The sequence below is a fragment of the Eurytemora carolleeae genome, unplaced genomic scaffold (assembly GCF_000591075.1).
Source record: "Eurytemora carolleeae unplaced genomic scaffold, Eaff_2.0 scaffold274, whole genome shotgun sequence".
In the NCBI taxonomy this organism is placed as follows: Eukaryota; Metazoa; Arthropoda; class Copepoda; order Calanoida; family Temoridae; genus Eurytemora; species Eurytemora carolleeae.
In genome coordinates, this window is record NW_019396169.1 from 224,571 (window position 1) to 240,881 (window position 16,311).

General features: G+C 33.3%; 4 protein-coding genes across 5 annotated transcripts in view; all 4 read left to right on the top strand.

Annotated features, from left to right (window-relative positions):
• The first annotated feature begins 586 nt into the window (after positions 1–586).
• On the top strand, positions 587–3,196 carry LOC111697060 (gametogenetin-binding protein 2-like). Its single transcript, XM_023466935.1, has 6 exons — positions 587–729; positions 1,119–1,188; positions 1,631–1,713; positions 2,204–2,302; positions 2,803–2,859; positions 3,091–3,196. Exons 1-6 carry the CDS (start codon positions 692–694, stop codon positions 3,194–3,196), a joined length of 453 nt encoding a protein of 150 aa, XP_023322703.1. The 5' UTR covers positions 587–691.
• A 245-nt stretch (positions 3,197–3,441) lies between these two features.
• Positions 3,442–7,209, top strand: LOC111697048 (gametogenetin-binding protein 2). The gene is made up of 4 exons (XM_023466918.1): positions 3,442–3,508; positions 4,681–4,828; positions 5,976–6,051; positions 7,058–7,209. The coding sequence occupies exons 1-4, from the start codon at positions 3,498–3,500 to the stop codon at positions 7,171–7,173; spliced, it is 351 nt and encodes a 116-aa protein (XP_023322686.1). The 5' UTR covers positions 3,442–3,497; the 3' UTR covers positions 7,174–7,209.
• A 196-nt stretch (positions 7,210–7,405) lies between these two features.
• On the top strand, positions 7,406–12,753 carry LOC111697044 (uncharacterized). Its single transcript, XM_023466909.1, has 6 exons — positions 7,406–7,429; positions 7,899–8,177; positions 8,265–8,521; positions 9,188–9,282; positions 9,875–10,142; positions 12,540–12,753. Exons 1-6 carry the CDS (start codon positions 7,406–7,408, stop codon positions 12,616–12,618), a joined length of 1,002 nt encoding a protein of 333 aa, XP_023322677.1. The 3' UTR covers positions 12,619–12,753.
• A 178-nt stretch (positions 12,754–12,931) lies between these two features.
• LOC111697049 (NADH dehydrogenase [ubiquinone] 1 alpha subcomplex assembly factor 4) overlaps positions 12,932–16,311 on the top strand; it is a 5,875-nt gene continuing 2,495 nt past the window's right edge. Inside the window, exons 1-5 of one of the 2 annotated variants that reach the window (XM_023466919.1) lie at positions 12,932–13,039; positions 14,116–14,219; positions 14,512–14,557; positions 14,922–15,048; positions 15,725–15,796. In XM_023466919.1, coding sequence (XP_023322687.1) covers positions 12,984–13,039; positions 14,116–14,219; positions 14,512–14,557; positions 14,922–15,048; positions 15,725–15,796 — 405 coding nt within the window. In that variant the 5' untranslated portion in view covers positions 12,932–12,983. The remainder of the gene's footprint in view (positions 13,040–14,115; positions 14,220–14,511; positions 14,558–14,921; positions 15,049–15,724; positions 15,797–16,311) is intronic. The other variant, XM_023466920.1, reaches the window with a different exon arrangement.

The following is a 16,311-nucleotide window of genomic DNA, read 5'->3' on the forward strand; positions in this document are numbered from 1 at the left end:
AGGTTTCCAAGCGCTTTAATGTTTAATATATTTTCCGGTCGATTTGCAAAAACAAGATCCAGTATGTTTCCCCGTACATGTGTAGGAAAAGTAACTAATTGTTCAAAGTTATTGTCTAGTACACACTGTACAAAATTTTCACAATTACGATCACTTGTGTGATCCCTCCAATTGATTGTCGGAAAGTTAAAATCACCAATAAATATGCTATTTTCACCTGAATTTCTAAACAGTTTACACAGTTCTAGAGTATTTCCAATTATAGCGCGCGGTGGCCGGTACACTAGAGTTACAGTAAGAAGAAGAAGAATTTTTCCTTTATGTAAATCTACTTAAGTTAATTTCTTCACAATTCAGCAAAAATATTAAGTTTTATTAGTTTTAGAATAAATTCTGCAGGGTGGATATTTAAACAAGTTTTTTACCCCTGTCTTCAAAATAAAGGTTTTAATGATTCTCAGCACGGTGCTGTAACCTGTCGCGTAAGACTCATTGACAGAAATGTTGATAACTCAGATCGCGGAGGATATTAATTTTGGCAAAAATTATTTCCTATTTCTAAAGTTTGTCTATTTATTTAGAATCAGTGAGCGGTCCCTTTAAATATTATTGTTTTTAGGGTGATAAAATCCGGTCTAAGGACTGTAAGGCTAGACGGTTCCTACCTCTAGAGATAGAAACCGACCTCACGATGGTTATGGCCCTAGATGACTTCTGTATGGCCTGCGGGTAATATATATATATTTTTTTTTATTCTGATCTTTAAATATTTGCCTTGGATGTCATTAAAAACTACCATGATTCTTATGAGCTTTCATGTTCTTCATGGTTCAATTTTTTATATCCAACCATCATAATATTTACAAAACCATATATATTATTATTAATATTAGTTACAATATTTAAAATTTTTAAGAAATTAAATTGTACTAAAAAATATGAAATTATCGAATAAATATCGAATATAATTTTTAACCTAAACAGACAAATGAAGTCCAACTGTTCAGCGGTTAAGCTTAGTAAAATATGAAAATATAGCAATTAATATAATATTTTAATTTCCTGAACAATTTTTTTTTATTTACAAATACTCTTTATATTGAAATGTTGTAATTTAGTCCAAGTCGTACCAAGAAGCACAGTTCAGATGTCGAGGCATTCATGAGAAATTATAAAGGGTTGGAAAAGGTAATAATTATTTTTCAGATCTGAAACGTGGAAGGAGTTTTTTTTTGAAGAAATTCCCCCACCCCCTTTCTTTAGGGGACGGGTGGAATTTTTTTCGAAACTGGTGGGGGGGGGGGGTAGTATTCTCGATACTTTTTGCCCAACTCTTTGAAAATTGTCATATTTAATTAATTATATATTTTTTCCTCCGCCCATTTTGTAACATTCCTATTTGATATATTTTCGTTGTGTGTGTGTGTGTGTGTGGATTGATAATTTTCTCGGAAACGTTAAATATTGTAGAATTTTTGATACTTTTCCCACAAATTCCATTTCAAAATTCAGCAAATAATTCACTTAATATCGGTATCTCTTCGTTTCAAAAAACCTCAAATCGGGGGGATTAAGATTGAATAATTATGAAGGAAATATATATATATCCCTGAAAAACCCCTATATCTAGGATGAATTGACCGCTTGTCTGATGGTGACCTGGGAAGATGTTCTCAATGTGATGGGCCAAACGGTCAACTGTGTGGGTTGCAGGTACTATAACAAAACGTTCTGTGAAACAACCATATTTTTACCTTTATATACCTAACCATCATTCATTTAATATTGGATTAAATAATAATGTTGGGACGAAGACAAATTTTTATTTTTTGTTTATTTAACTTTTTAATATTGAGACTTATTCATTAAATAATAATGACGTTTTTCTTAATATTTAAATTTCCCCTACATACTTCTTTTAACTGCGAAGATTGTATTTTTTTTTGATTACTTGTTTTGCTAAATTATACTCTTAAAGTTTTATTTATAATAAAACATTATTATATTTATTATATTTATATTTATTATATTATTTATAATATGACATTTTGCTTAATATTTTGTTTTGAGCCGAATCCGTAAATTCGCATTCTTTTACGGGTGAATATCCGGATCCAGGAAGCCAAAATGTTGCGGAACCAAAGGATCCGAATCCTAAGCACGAGCTGATGTGATTAAAAAATTACATTATTTTAAAATCTAGGAGATCAATTGAAACCTTGTACCACTCACTTCGAGACTGCAGTGATGCATCAATGGATCCTGTTATTGTAACTCCGGAGGGATTTATCTCAATCAACAGGTAGGACAATTATCTTTGTTAATGGGACAGTACAAGTAATTTCAAGAAAGAGGTTAAATATTAAAGGAGATGCATGTCCGATTTACAAGGTTTAAAAGCTTTGTCCGGCCATTTGTTTTTTTCAATTATCTCGTAAATTTACTTGCGCATTTCTGCTACAGAAACACATTATGGAAATTGTCAGATTTAAACACAATGGATTGTGAAATTACAATTTGTATATAAGTTTTGAGGCTTAATTGTGCACTTAGCATGCATTAAGTGCACAATTAAGTAGTAAACCTCTTTCTTTAATATTACATCATCTGTATTTAAAAATACAATACTATTAAGTTAAATTGGTTATTAAATTTTCTTTTAAAAAGTTGTCAATTTAAATGAAAATAAAACAAATGTGTTCATCATTGTCGTAAAGTTTGTTATTAGATAACAGCTATGATAGCTATTAACTATTATATCTAAAAAAAAGAGAAGTATTTAAAAATATGTTTAATGTTTAGAGAGCATATTGATGCGCCCGGTGGATTGGCTACACTCTTCTGTGAACAAATACCAAGGTTAGTATTTTATTGATTGATTGATTTTAATCCAAACCAGGAAATTAAAAAAAAGATTATAAGACTATAAATAGATCAACATTTCTTTGATTGGTGGAGTTGGGGAGTTGGGGGTGTGGTGGTGGGGGGGTTATTTACCCCTTGAACAGTCTGTTGTAGATCTAACACCAATGATTGATATTGCGTATTGCTTACTGCCATAAAGGTCTAATATTGTTCGCACTTGTTTAGATTGACCCAGCGACATGTAGACGAACCTAATGGAAAGAAGGTTGTGGCAAGACGAGGGGGGCGATGCCCCTCCCACACCCTAGGACAGAAAAGTCCTATCAGGTAAATTTTTGAATCTGCAATTTCCCATTTTCAAAAATTTAAAGATGATCGAATTTTGATGGAGACAAATATTTGAAATTTTGATCATTCATAAACCTTCCCTGGGGTCCCTAGATGTCCCACAAAAAATTTGGGCCCTATCGGTCCAGCCGTTTTGACGTTTATTGGATACAAACAGACAGACAGACAAGCCAAATTTATATATAGATTTAAGTTATTTTGAGTTTTGAATATTTTGTTGTGTTATCAGGGAAACTTTGGATAAGTATTTAAAAAAGCACAGTTTCTGCTGTGAGTGTGCTAACATGGTGAAAAGGTAAAGTTTATTCAATTCAGAATCCATTTTATTTTTTATCCGAATCCGGGTGCTTAAATCATTTTTTAAGCTGATCCGGGTGCATAAATCATTTTTCATCCGGATCCGGATGTATAAATTATTTTTTATCAACAAGTTACTATCAGGCTCATTGCTGAAAACGGACCATCAGGTTTCAAGTCACCACACCTAAACTTTTTCTTAGGAATACCTTAACATGCAGTCTCCTGACTTATATTCTCAATTTTCAGAAAATCTCACCTAGGGATTTGTGAGCAAATCAAGTTTTAAGAAATTGTAGAAATCAAGTGCATTCATAGGTCTAAAATTAAACGAAAATTTCGTTTCATGCCTTTAATCTACTTCTTCTGTTTTTTTGAAGACATTTTTTAACAGTATACATGGCATGGTCTCCAAATTATTGATTTTTCTTTAACAGTCATGAAACATCTTGTAGCAAGAAATCGAACCCCTTAGTTAACTGCTTGACTGTCAAAATACGACCCGAAAATGTATTTGAATTTAATTATTACTGATTTTACTTCAAAAAGACAATTATACAGCTAACTTAAGCATATGATTTTTTGCTAAAACATGTCTTATGACTGTTAAGGAAAATTCACAAATTTGGGGACCCTGCCATTGATGATTCTAGAAATATCGAGGGAAAAAAACACAGAATAAGCTTGATTAATCATTGGTCATATTTGAGTTAAGACCTGAAAATGCACTTGGTTTCTACAATTTCTTTAAAATGGATTTACTTGAAATTCCCCAGGTGGCATTTCCTGAAAATTAATATTATAACTAAGGAGACTGCATATAAATATATTCCCAAGAAAAAATTTAGGTGTTTTGACTTGAAACCTGATGGTCCAATTTCAGCATTGTGCACTGTGCAGGGGTGTATATTTTCTTAAAAAATCACTTCAACCCATCCATTTTGTAACTCTTTTTTTTGGGTAAAAGAAACAAAATGGTGAGTAAAAAAACAACTTACATTTGAGGTTAAATTCTTTATTTTTCCTACAGATGACCAAAAATTCCCTCTTCTTGAAATTTTAAATCCCTGGTTAGTGGTTACTATTCTTAAAAGTTGTAAAAGCAAATGAAATTGCAAAAAAAGGTTTTATTAGAAGTAGAACGCATCAGCTGATAATCGAATGTTCTAGAGCGTTTTCTCTGCTGATAGAAGAAGGAAAGGAGCCTGCTATAGCAGCTGGTGAGAAGACTGCGGTGGATAATACGGATGAGGATGGAAGGAAACTGAACGATGACGGATCTGTGAACCTGTTCTCCGGTATATCCGCCTGTACTAAGGTAAGATAATTGATGAATTAATCGGCAGAATTACCAACCGGTAGATTTACCTGTTTGTGGATTGATAGAATTATTGATTGATTGACTGATTGATTGGTTGGTTGATTCATTCATTCATTCATTCATTCATTCATTCATTCATTCATTCATACATTCATTTAATCATCCTTTCATTCATTGATGGGTTAATTTGTTGATTGACCAACTTATTAGATTAACTGACTGAGGTATAATTGTTTTAAATGATTTGTTGCTATTGATTGTTTGATTTATAGATTGATTTAGTGATTTATTAACTAACTCATAGTAGATTAACTGTCTGATGTATGATTGTTTAATTGATTTTTGATTGAATCATTGCTACTGAGATGGAATTTAAAGAATTTAAGCCAGGGTTTAAATCCGCAAAAACCCGGTTTAAATTAAGCGCCAGCTTAAATCTTGAAACATTTGATACAATTTTAAGTGGAACCAACAATATTTAAACCGCGGCTTAAATTTAAACCGCCGCTTAAATTCTTTAAATTCGGCCACTGGTTAATTAATTGATTGAATTGCTATTGAATGTTTTATTTAGAATTTGATTGATTGATTTAACTAACTCATGGTAGATTAACTGTCTGATGTAGGATTGTTTAATTGATTTGTTGATTGAAACATTGATATTAGTTAATTGGTTGATTGTTTTATTGCTATTGATTAATCGTTTGATTTATAGATTGATTTAGTGATTAATTAAGTAACTCACGGTAGATTAACTGTCTGATGTATGATTGTTTAATTGATTTGTTGATTGAATCATTGCTACTAGTTAATGAATTGATTGAATTGCTATTGAATGATTGTTTGATTTAGAATTTGATTGATTGATTTAACTAACTCATGGTAGATTAATTGATTGATGTATGATTTAACAGACTTGTTGATTGAAATATTAATTTTAGTTGGTTAATTATTAGATTGATTGATGTCATGAATTTGATCAGCAATTGGTAGATGGTTTGATCGTTTATGTATAATTATAATTTTAAAATTATTCCTTGTTTATTCCGTATTTCGTTTTTATTCAGTATTTTTATGTGTGTCAACAATTTAATAAATAAATCTTGAATATATTATTATTTTATTGATGTTTATGTTTAATCAGGACGGGCATGTTCATGTTCAATGTGATCCTGGTTTTATATCTCAACTACTTCTACTGGCTGAACCTGAACTCTCGGGTAAATAAGAAATCAGACTTCTACTTCCTTTCATAGAAATTACGGTTTTAAATTCTGCGAATTTTTATTTTTATTTTGTCAATTTTTAGTCTTCTGTATAGTGTATTTCAGAACACTTGTACATGTAATAAACGACAAAAAGACGAGCTTAAAGGTAATTTATTTCCCCAATTTAGCGGAAAAAACATAAAACTTCTATTTATTTTATATCGCGAAGGTTAGTCATTACGGAGGCAGAAGAGATTTAAGTTTTACCTAATTAAAGTTTAACATAATTCTCACGGGTTTGAAGATTCCAACATAATGCATTAATATTGCATTACTTTAGTCCATTCATAGTTTATGACCTAACGTGGCCAGATTTCAAAAAAATAGTTTTATCTTCGAGAATTGGAAACTTTGAAACACAGAACAATCAAAGGACGAGGATTCCGAGGTGGCTTGGACGAGAAAATGAGAATACGGCTCGGACGAGAAATTGTTGTGGCTGGCCTTCCTCCCCTCGTGTGATTTTGCGAGAAAATATACACCAGGGGGAGGACACGTCATGTATGTGTGTCTGTACCAAAAGATTGTGTGTAATACCGAACCGAAGGCGTGTACTGTAGGTATATACAGTACAAAAGATTCTCGGTATTTATACAGTCTAGGAGAGAACTTCATGCAAAGAATAAAATTTGATTGAAGTTTACAATAAACTACTTGTTGTTCAAGTTTTATTATAATTGACGACATTGTTCTGGCAATTTCCTTGACTGTAGTCATGTTGTGTGTCTGTACCAAAAGAGTGTGAGTGTGTAATAACTAGTAACGAACTCGTCTGCAAAGCAACGCGACTGGCTTTCTCAGACCAGACCAGCGCCATTTTCCTTCCCTTTATTCTTATTCCCTGATATACACCCCTGGGTAAAGATATATTTGTTTCCAAAGCATGAACTATATCTTTGAATTTTGATCGTTCCTCTTACCTCTACATAGATATATTTTTCATTTCTTTATCTTCTAGGTTTGAAGCAGGAGAGACATGCTAAAACAATAGAGATAGCTCAGAAGGAAGTTCTTATTTGTATTGGGATTACGCTTTTCAACAGATTCCATAGAATTCAACAGAAACTCAAGTAAGATATTTTCAATAAGAACTAAGGAGAGTAGGATTGGTGTTTTTAAATTGGTTTTGATTGCTTACTGCAACCTTTTACCTCATTCCCACGTTCAAAGTGTATGGCACTTAACTTAGAGCCAGAAAAATAAGCATTTCCTTGACCAGACAAAGGTTCGATCATAAAGTATTTCCTTGACCAGACAAAGGTTCGATCATAAAGCATTTCCCTGACCAGACAAAGTTTCGATCATAATGTATTTCCTTGACCAGACAAAGGTTCGATCATAAAGTACTTCCTTGACCAGACAAAGTTTCGATCATAAAGTTTTTCCTTGACCAGGCAAAGTTTCGATCATAAAGTATTTCCTTGACCAGTCAAAGTTTCGATCATAAAGTATTTCCTTGACCAGTCAAAGTTTCGATCATAAAGTATTTCCTTGACCAGTCGATCATAAAGAATTTCCTTGACCAGACAAAGGTTCGATTATAAAGTATTTCCTTGACCAGACAAAGGTTCGATCATAAAGTATTTCCTTGACCAGACAAAGTTTCGATCATAAAGCATTTCCTTGACCAGAGCCCACTTTGATTTGTTGATTTTTTACACATTCATCATTGGACTGTTATTTTAAATTGTAACAGGAATCTTTTGCTCTTTCACTCTCGCATCCTTCCCGGAATTCATTACACATTACACTGCTTTCAATGGATTCTTACAAAGTAATTTTAGTACCCACGTGTAAAGGACAAACGTACAAAATCATTGACAGAAATAGGTCCAAATAATCATATTTTCAGTGCTTTTTCCTTAAGGTTTAAAGAAATCCGCGAAAATATAAAAAAAAATCTTCGAATTTCTCTTCAGTGTCCTAAACCCAACATTCAACAATTTGAACATAGTGTCGATAATGGTTATTTAAAGCTCCATAAATGTATTTATCAAATATTTAGAGAGAAGGAGAGACGACAAGCCCGGAAACGTGAGAAGAAAACTAAACAACAGCAGAAAAAGAAAGATTTGAAGGTACTAAGGGGTCATTTAGGGGTCAATCCGAGGTTCATTTAATATTAATATATAAATCCCTGGATATTTTAGCTCTGCTTGTTTAAGGGAAACGACCGAACCTCTGTTGATGTTCCTGCTAAGAATGGATTAACTAGTGCTTGCTCCCACGAGCCTGATATTTGCTCCCATGAGCCTGATATTTGCTGCCAGGAGCCTGATGTTTGCTCCCACGAGCCTCATATTTGCTCCCAGGAGGCTAATGTCTGCTCCCAAGGATCCCATCCTTGCTCTGAGATAGTTAGCGATAGTGACAGTGGTCTGGGATCAGGGAATAGTGGTGAAACTAGTCCTATATATTCCAGGTAACAATAATAACTAAAGGAACTGTCAACGTAGTTTACAGTTTACAGTTTACAGTTATCCTAGCAATTATGAGAAAGATATTGCCATACATTTAATCTTCTCGAGGATGATAAATGGATGTTATGTCTGAAGTTCTTTTAGTTTAAAAGATATATGTGGATATTCATAATAATTAAGTATTTTCTAAAATAACTAAAAAATATTATATTTTCAGTACGACTAATAACATTGGAATAGGAAGACGACTGTATGAGTTTCCATATTCCAATAAACATGAAACACATTTTACTGAATTAGTTTATCTTCAAGTTACGTTTAACTGATTACAATTCTATAAAATAAAAAATAAAATCTAATTTACTGTCGTCTCCCTATTCCAGAGTTTGATGGGTTGCATCGTATTTTAGTACTTAGTAATTTTCCCCCCAGTAGTTTGGGATGGTCTCGTAGGTCTTTTTTCTCTGAATTGGAGGAAAATGAAAGATTTTTAGGGGGGAATCAGCTGTATTTTTGGGAGAAAAGTTTCAAAAAAGGACTACAAATCTTCCCTTCTGATAGTTCAGTTTTTCATATTTTTCTCCCCCGATTCATCAAAAATCGATCTCCCTAGAGAGGCGGGGAGGGGTGTATGTAATTCCTGTATTGATGAATTGATATTACTCTAGGGAGGACGGGAGGTTTGAGGGTGGAGTCTGGATAAAGGGCGGATCTCCTGACCTTGAGCATGAAGGTCATCTTCCAGATCTGGAACCTGCACAAGGAAAATATAAATGTTTAAAGATAATTGATTTATTTTACAACCGGAGGCCGTTCCTTATAAAAGAACGTATGAACGGGGTCCGTCCTAATGACATAATTACAATAGTTTGGCCGCTAGATGTCTCACTTAATTTTCTTATCTGATAGATAGATAATTGGAACGCACACAGTCACATCATTAGGTCAACCGTTGTAGTTTTGAAAAGGAACTGCGGCACCGGGGAGGGGGGGGGGGGGGTCTTAAACAGATTAATTTGTTGGTTTGTTTCGCTTTGATCCTAAGGTTTCAAGCTCTCATGAGAATTTTGTCTATTAAATATTATAACTAAAGCTTTAAACCAGTGCTTTCATAGTTCTTGAAGTGTTTAGACTACTTTGGATTAATTAATTTTGTGTTCTTAATGCGAGCATCTTAATTGATGTAATTGTACAGGCTACTAAAAAAGTATAAATCAGTTAGTGAGGCAAAATCAAAGGCCAAAGCGTTGCGACTAAAAATGACCCAATTTTAAAACTAGAAACTTTTCCTAGCCAGCCTCTTTTCGGTAAATTTATTTTAAATTTTTACTTTGTCCAAACATATATTCTTCCAGGAACATACAGTGGATGTTGTAAACTCAATCAAAGCCAAGGAGCCAGATTCCACGAGCTCGGAAACAAAAAAGAAAATGGCGCCAACTGTGATAAAAAGTTGACGGGTGGTCTAGTGTCCGCAGGTGGTGTTGGAAACGGGTTGAACCTGAGCCTCATGGACCTACTAGAGGATGAGGAAGAGGAGGACGAGTATGGAATATCTCCGGAGGAAATAGAACGGTTCCAGTCCAATCTTCCACAAGTAAACCAGCAGAGGGAACAACTTAGGTAGATTAGTCTTAGTCTGTAGCGTGGGAACCCAGCGAGGGGGGGGGGGGGAAGGCGACCCGCACCCGTTTTACCTCCGACCCCCAGATTATGTCACATAACGGGATTTGCGACATGCCCTTACCCAATGCAGTCAATCTCACACCCGTTTTGCCTTCGGCAAAATTTCTTAATATTAATATTATAAAAATTTATTCACACACAAAGATATAAATACATATATAAATAGTGTAGTTCAAATTTGTTTAAATACATTTTTAAAAATACAGGTTTCCAAAAGAAAAGAGAAAAATATGCAAAATTATGCACAAATAGACAACATTGATTTTTACTCATTACATAACATATTTATCATTTCAGTTATTACGTAATCATCGAATCCTTCAACATATAAATTATTCATTCTTGTATTTAAAATTTCTTGTAAAACCGGAACTTTCCATTCATGTTCCAATGGGACATCAAAATATTTCATATGTTTCTTAACTAACATTTACTAAGATCCGACGAATTAATTCAAATTTATGAAGACGTTGTGGCATCCATCATATTTTTTGTTTGTATCAGTAGCACATTTCCCCATCGAAATAAGCGATAGTTTTAAAAATTCTGATCAAACAACATTTTAGTGTAGATCGTATTTGTGGCATTGCACTATTTACGTCACTTACTCGTATGTCTTTCGACCCGCATTTGTATTCATAAGGTAAATGCGGTTTTTTGCAATTTACTCTATCAATCTATGTAAGTATATACGGGCTAACGATAATCTACTTGAAAAAAGTTTTGGAACTCGAAGAAGCAATCATTTCTTAAATAAAATCTTGCATTTTGGCGTGCGATTCATTAAAATTTGTTGATATAATCATAAAAGAGTAAATTTATTATAAATCCAATAAAAATGTGTATCTTAAAATTATAAAAGTTTAGTTAAAACCAGTCGTACCTGCCTGAATGACGCTGCCTTTAAAGAAATAAAAACAATTTCCACTGTTAAAATAATTGCCTTTACAAGGAAGGCAAAACGGGTGAGGGTCGTAAATCCCGTTATGTGACATCGTCTGTAGGTCGGAGGTAAAACTGTTGCGGGTCGCCTTCCCCTATGACCCAGCTTTGTCAATAAACTTTCATTTTCTAATATGAAGTCAACCTACTCAATTTAGAATTGTTAAACCCAACCAAGAACATACCAGTGAATCTATCGAGTTCCCCATTTTGAGACAAATTGGTCAAGGGGTTTACAAGTTATGATCGGATAAATCGAGAGAGAAACCGATATTACTACTTTATTTTAAGATTTGTTACAAACGGGCCCAGGTCGGTAGAGTAAGGAGAAAAGGTTTTTTTTACCTTATTTAAAGGATCCTCCAGTTGTAGAAAGAAATATGTAAAAACCTTCTTCTAATTAAGGATCATTGAAATGTCCTTATTTTTATACAGGTTGTCTCACGAAACATCACAGTAGGAATACGATTTGAAAGTCGTCTTTGATATCTGAAGTTTATTTTCTTTTTAAAATGTTAAGCCTAACTTAAATCTAAAATTTTCTTTAATTTTTCTGATTTAAATTTAAATTGCTTGTCTATTTTTTTAAAATCCACTCCGTCTTTTTTTATATAGATGCAGGGTGGCCAAAATGTACGGATTGTACGGATTTTTTTTAAAAAAATTGTACGGATTGTACGGATTGTTTTCGAAAATTGTACGGATTGTACGGATTTCTTCTGAAAATGTACGGATTTTTGTACGGATGGGTTCAAAAAAGTTTTGGCCACCCTGTAGATGTAAAGTCGAAATTTTTAAGCCATTCATATTCTATTTAAAGACGAAAAGTTTGTTTGTTTGCTGAAAACGTTATTGCACATAATTTTACCATAACATTTTTCGGAGAGTGCTGCGAAAAGTAGCTTTAAATAATATCATACAATTTTAAATAATATCGTTCATAATAATTTTTACATATTTCTAATAAAGTGGATAAGAAGAAAAGATGTTTGACCTTATTTGAGACATTCAGACGTCAACCTTCTTTGACATGTATCATTCTTGAAACAATAATCACTAAATTCTCCCGGGCCTGGAGTTTCCAAAATGTGGTCTACCTTATTTGTGTTGTCAATATTACCCGAGATATTCAGAATTTTATTCCGATTTCAATTTATTAAATAAATCCAAAATTTTAATTGTAAGTTTTAACTCAAGAATTTAACTTAAATTATTTGGTTTACGAATAAATGCCGCAAATTGTTTCAAAGATCAAAGACAACCCTCCAAGTCGTCTTGCTTTTCTCATGTTTCGTGGAACACCTTGTAGCTGCCACCATATAAAATGTAGGTCACTTGAAATTAGGTCTTCAGTCCCAACTTGACATATTTGCCTTACTTATAAATATTTAGGGAGGTGCTCCGAGAGAAGTTTGCAGCCCTTTGCACCAACAGTTTTCATTGTTGCAACAGCAATGAGCACCGCCATTAGAAACTTCCGTCGGCCACATGGTCGACTTGCAAGAGGAGGCTCATTGAACAGAATTCAACGTAAAAATTCCCGAAAAATGATTTATTATAAAACAGTAAATTCCACAATGCATAAACTTTTTAAACCAGCATTTAGGAGATATATTCAGATCATTATTTATTAATCCAAAAGCAATGATATTTTTCAAAAAATTCTTTGCGCTGTAAATCCTACAGAAAGCGTGTGATGATTCTGTGTGTAAAAAATATATTTAAAAATATGAAATGAAATTATTTTATGCAAGTTTTCCGTTAAATAAATTCTGTCGTATTTATCCTAAATTGATTTCTTTCAGAAATAAAATGGTTTGACGCCTCGGTCTAAAAATGGGTCAACAACTTTCAAGAGTGTACGGAACTATTATTAAAAGACCCCTTCAACGGTGAATTTATTCAAAAACAAACAGGGTGGGTCCAAAAAAAAGGGTGAATAGTGAGATCCTGCATATAATATAGAACTTTTTAAGTTTTTTGATTTGGTTTAAGATTAAGAAGTGTGAAAGAAACAATATATTCCTGCACTTTTTTTCTACTCATCTAATTTGGAGTAAAAATAGTTCAGCGGATTCTTTTAAGAGTCCATTGGATATGAAGAAATCGCTATTCACCCTTTTTGTACTTATCCTGTAGTTTGTAAAGTTAAATGGATTTGGCAGCTGTCTTAAAGATATTAAACATTTTTTATTTATAATTCAAGCTTAACATAATAGGCATCTTTTTTTAAATTAAAAACTTTAATTGTAATGGCATTGTTCCCTAAGCAGGATCAAAGAGAAAACGAATCCCGCCTTAAATTATTTTTAACATGAACGTTTTGCCATGACATTCATTACATTACATAATAACATCTACATTAGAGTCACGTCCAAACAATCTTGCTTCAAGAGGGGTCTCATAAAGGCTTAAAAATAAACGTGTTTTGTTCTTTTTTTATTTGTTTCCCAAGAAAAAACTAAAATTGTAAAAAAAACGGTAAACCTTTGTTATAACACTGTTGATTTTTTTAAATGATAAAGTACATAAATATTAAAGATTGCAGCTTGGCTGAAAATTTTTCGAAAAATGCAAATAAAAGAAACAGTAAAATAAAGTAAGATATTTCAAAATGTTTAAATTTAGTATTTGAGTTAGCCTTATGCTTCTTAAGTTATGTGTCGAACATTTTCACTGGGAATTTTTTCACTGGGGAGCGTGGATTGTTTCTCCTTAATCTGTTTTATCTGGAATTTGTCTCTCTGGAGCTAAATGGCATAATTTTTAACGGAAGTAAGTTTTGAAGGGTTGATTATTAACTGTCATGGTTAGTTTCTTTTTCTTCCCAAATTGATTTGAGTTAGTTCCTTATCTTGTACTTATTCTGATATTATATAAAAATATCTTCTCATGTTCAGGGGGGGGGGGTCAAATTACAAAATCACAAGATTACAAATGTTTCCACTTCTGATGATAAGCTGTGTAGGTATAATGTTGAACACCGGGCTGCTAAAGAGATTTCCCGTATTGAAGATCCTGCTGGACCAGCTCTGAGAGCACCAATGTTTCATTCAGACAAGGAACTCCTAGGTAAACAGTACTCCACGATAAATTGAACTAAAAAAAGGATTGTTTAAGTAATTTTAAGTGACTAATTAGAAGCGGATATGTCCTATTAAGTGACTGATATGACCTATGTAAGTGGTATTCTTTAAACCTTTGTCTGAGCAAACCTGGTCATAGTAAGAATAGAAAAACTTTAATACTTGTTTTCTAAAAAAAATCTAAGCTTAACTTTGGCTAAAGGGGTGGGGGTGGGGATGCAAGAAAATCTTTATTGTTGGTCACTAAACTTTCATAATTTATTTGGTGATTTGTTTAGAGAATATCCGAAAATCCAACCCAACTTTAGCAGATTCGACACATAGGTAACATCTAATAATATTCACCCGTATATAAGGGGAATGTAATTTTGAATATCCCAGAGGCGTTTATTTTTGAAGATCGGGGGGGGGGGAAGAAATTGGACATGAAAGGGCAAGTTTTTATCATCCTTTTTCATATTTTTTACTCAAAAATTTATTTATTATTCCAAATTCAACCAATAAAACTTTTAAAAATACTTTTGGGAAGGATAGATTTTCAGGAAAATATACACCCCTGGAATATTATTTGGAAGGGTTAAAAAATCCTTAACTTCAATCTTTAGATTTTAGTTCAGTTAGGTTTTGTTTAAAAGATCCAAGGAGATCTACTAGCGCGCATTTTATCAATTGTTTCTGTTTTCCCCAGGAAGGATTCTCAGTTGCACTCGATGCTTCAAGATGTTTATGTCAAGTCGGAAGACCAACACTTGAACGATCCACCTCAACAGAGTCAGCAGCGACCTCTACCCCTTGACAGAGTTCGCTACCAAGATGTAAGATATGAAATATTCTGGTTTTCTTAATCTCTGAATTATAAGGAACGCTCTACGTACTTCCATCTGATAATTTAATAAGTCCAATTCACTACGGATCTTGTCTCAGTATGTATAAATGATATCGTTGTTTTTCCATCTGAGAATAGAGAGTTTTCTATGCGAGAATAGAGAGTTTTCTATCCGAGAATAGAGAGTTTTCTATCCGAGAATAGAGAGTTTTCTATCCGAGAATAGAGAGTTTTCCATCCGAGAATAGAGAGTTTTCTATCCAAGAATAGAGAGTTTTCTATCCGAGAATAGTGAGTTTTCCATCCGAGAATAGAAAGTTTTCTATCCGAGAATAGAGAGTTTTCTATCGTGGTTTCTCTGTACTACTGATTGGTATATATATGCAGCTCTAGCAGAGATAAGACGGAAAATTGACGGGATTTAGTTCTCATTAAAAAAGACCCGACTGCTGAGATCGGAACTATTGTGTTGTGAATCTCAGGATAAAGCGTGTATATATCTCTCGTGGCAATCTTACCCTGAATGAAAACCTGAAATGAAATGATCACACCTTAAATTTGAAGTGCCCACATAGAATATCGAGATCAACGAAACTCCTAACTCGTACTGGCATTTTTTCTGGATGGAATACCAATTAACATTAACAATTGTTTTCTTAATCTAGAATTTTATCCCTGGAATGATGCGAGTAGATAAAACTAGGAAAACAGCTAGAGGAAAAGTTACTTTGGATGAGGTGAACTCATGTGCTTGTGTTTGATTGATTGATTTATGACCAACTCTCACTATTATTATCTATATATATATAAAGTTAAAATCTCTGTTTGTCTGTCTGTTTGTTTGTCCGATCATAACTCAGGAACCCCTTGACCAATTTGCCTGAAATTTTAGAGGGGAACTCTGGAGATGTTCTTAGCTTGATTTTGAGATTCTAATTTGAGTTGGTCGACTTCAATAGAGAAAATTTAGTTTCCATGTCAAATCTTACAAGTTCGGTTAAACGGAGGAGTAACTTTTAGTAACCTGGGTTCCCAAACTAGTATACTATATATTTATTATATATTATTCATGATAATTTACTTAAAATTGGGTCTTAATGATAGTCTCTTAAAATGGTTCAGTTCAGGGGCGAATTCAGGAATTTGTCCAGAGGGGCTTAACATTTTTTATTCTTTTTAGTATGGGGCTCAGCAACCGTTTGGGCGAAAAAAATCCTGAAAACCAAAACTTTTACTGATAAAGGGGAGGGGG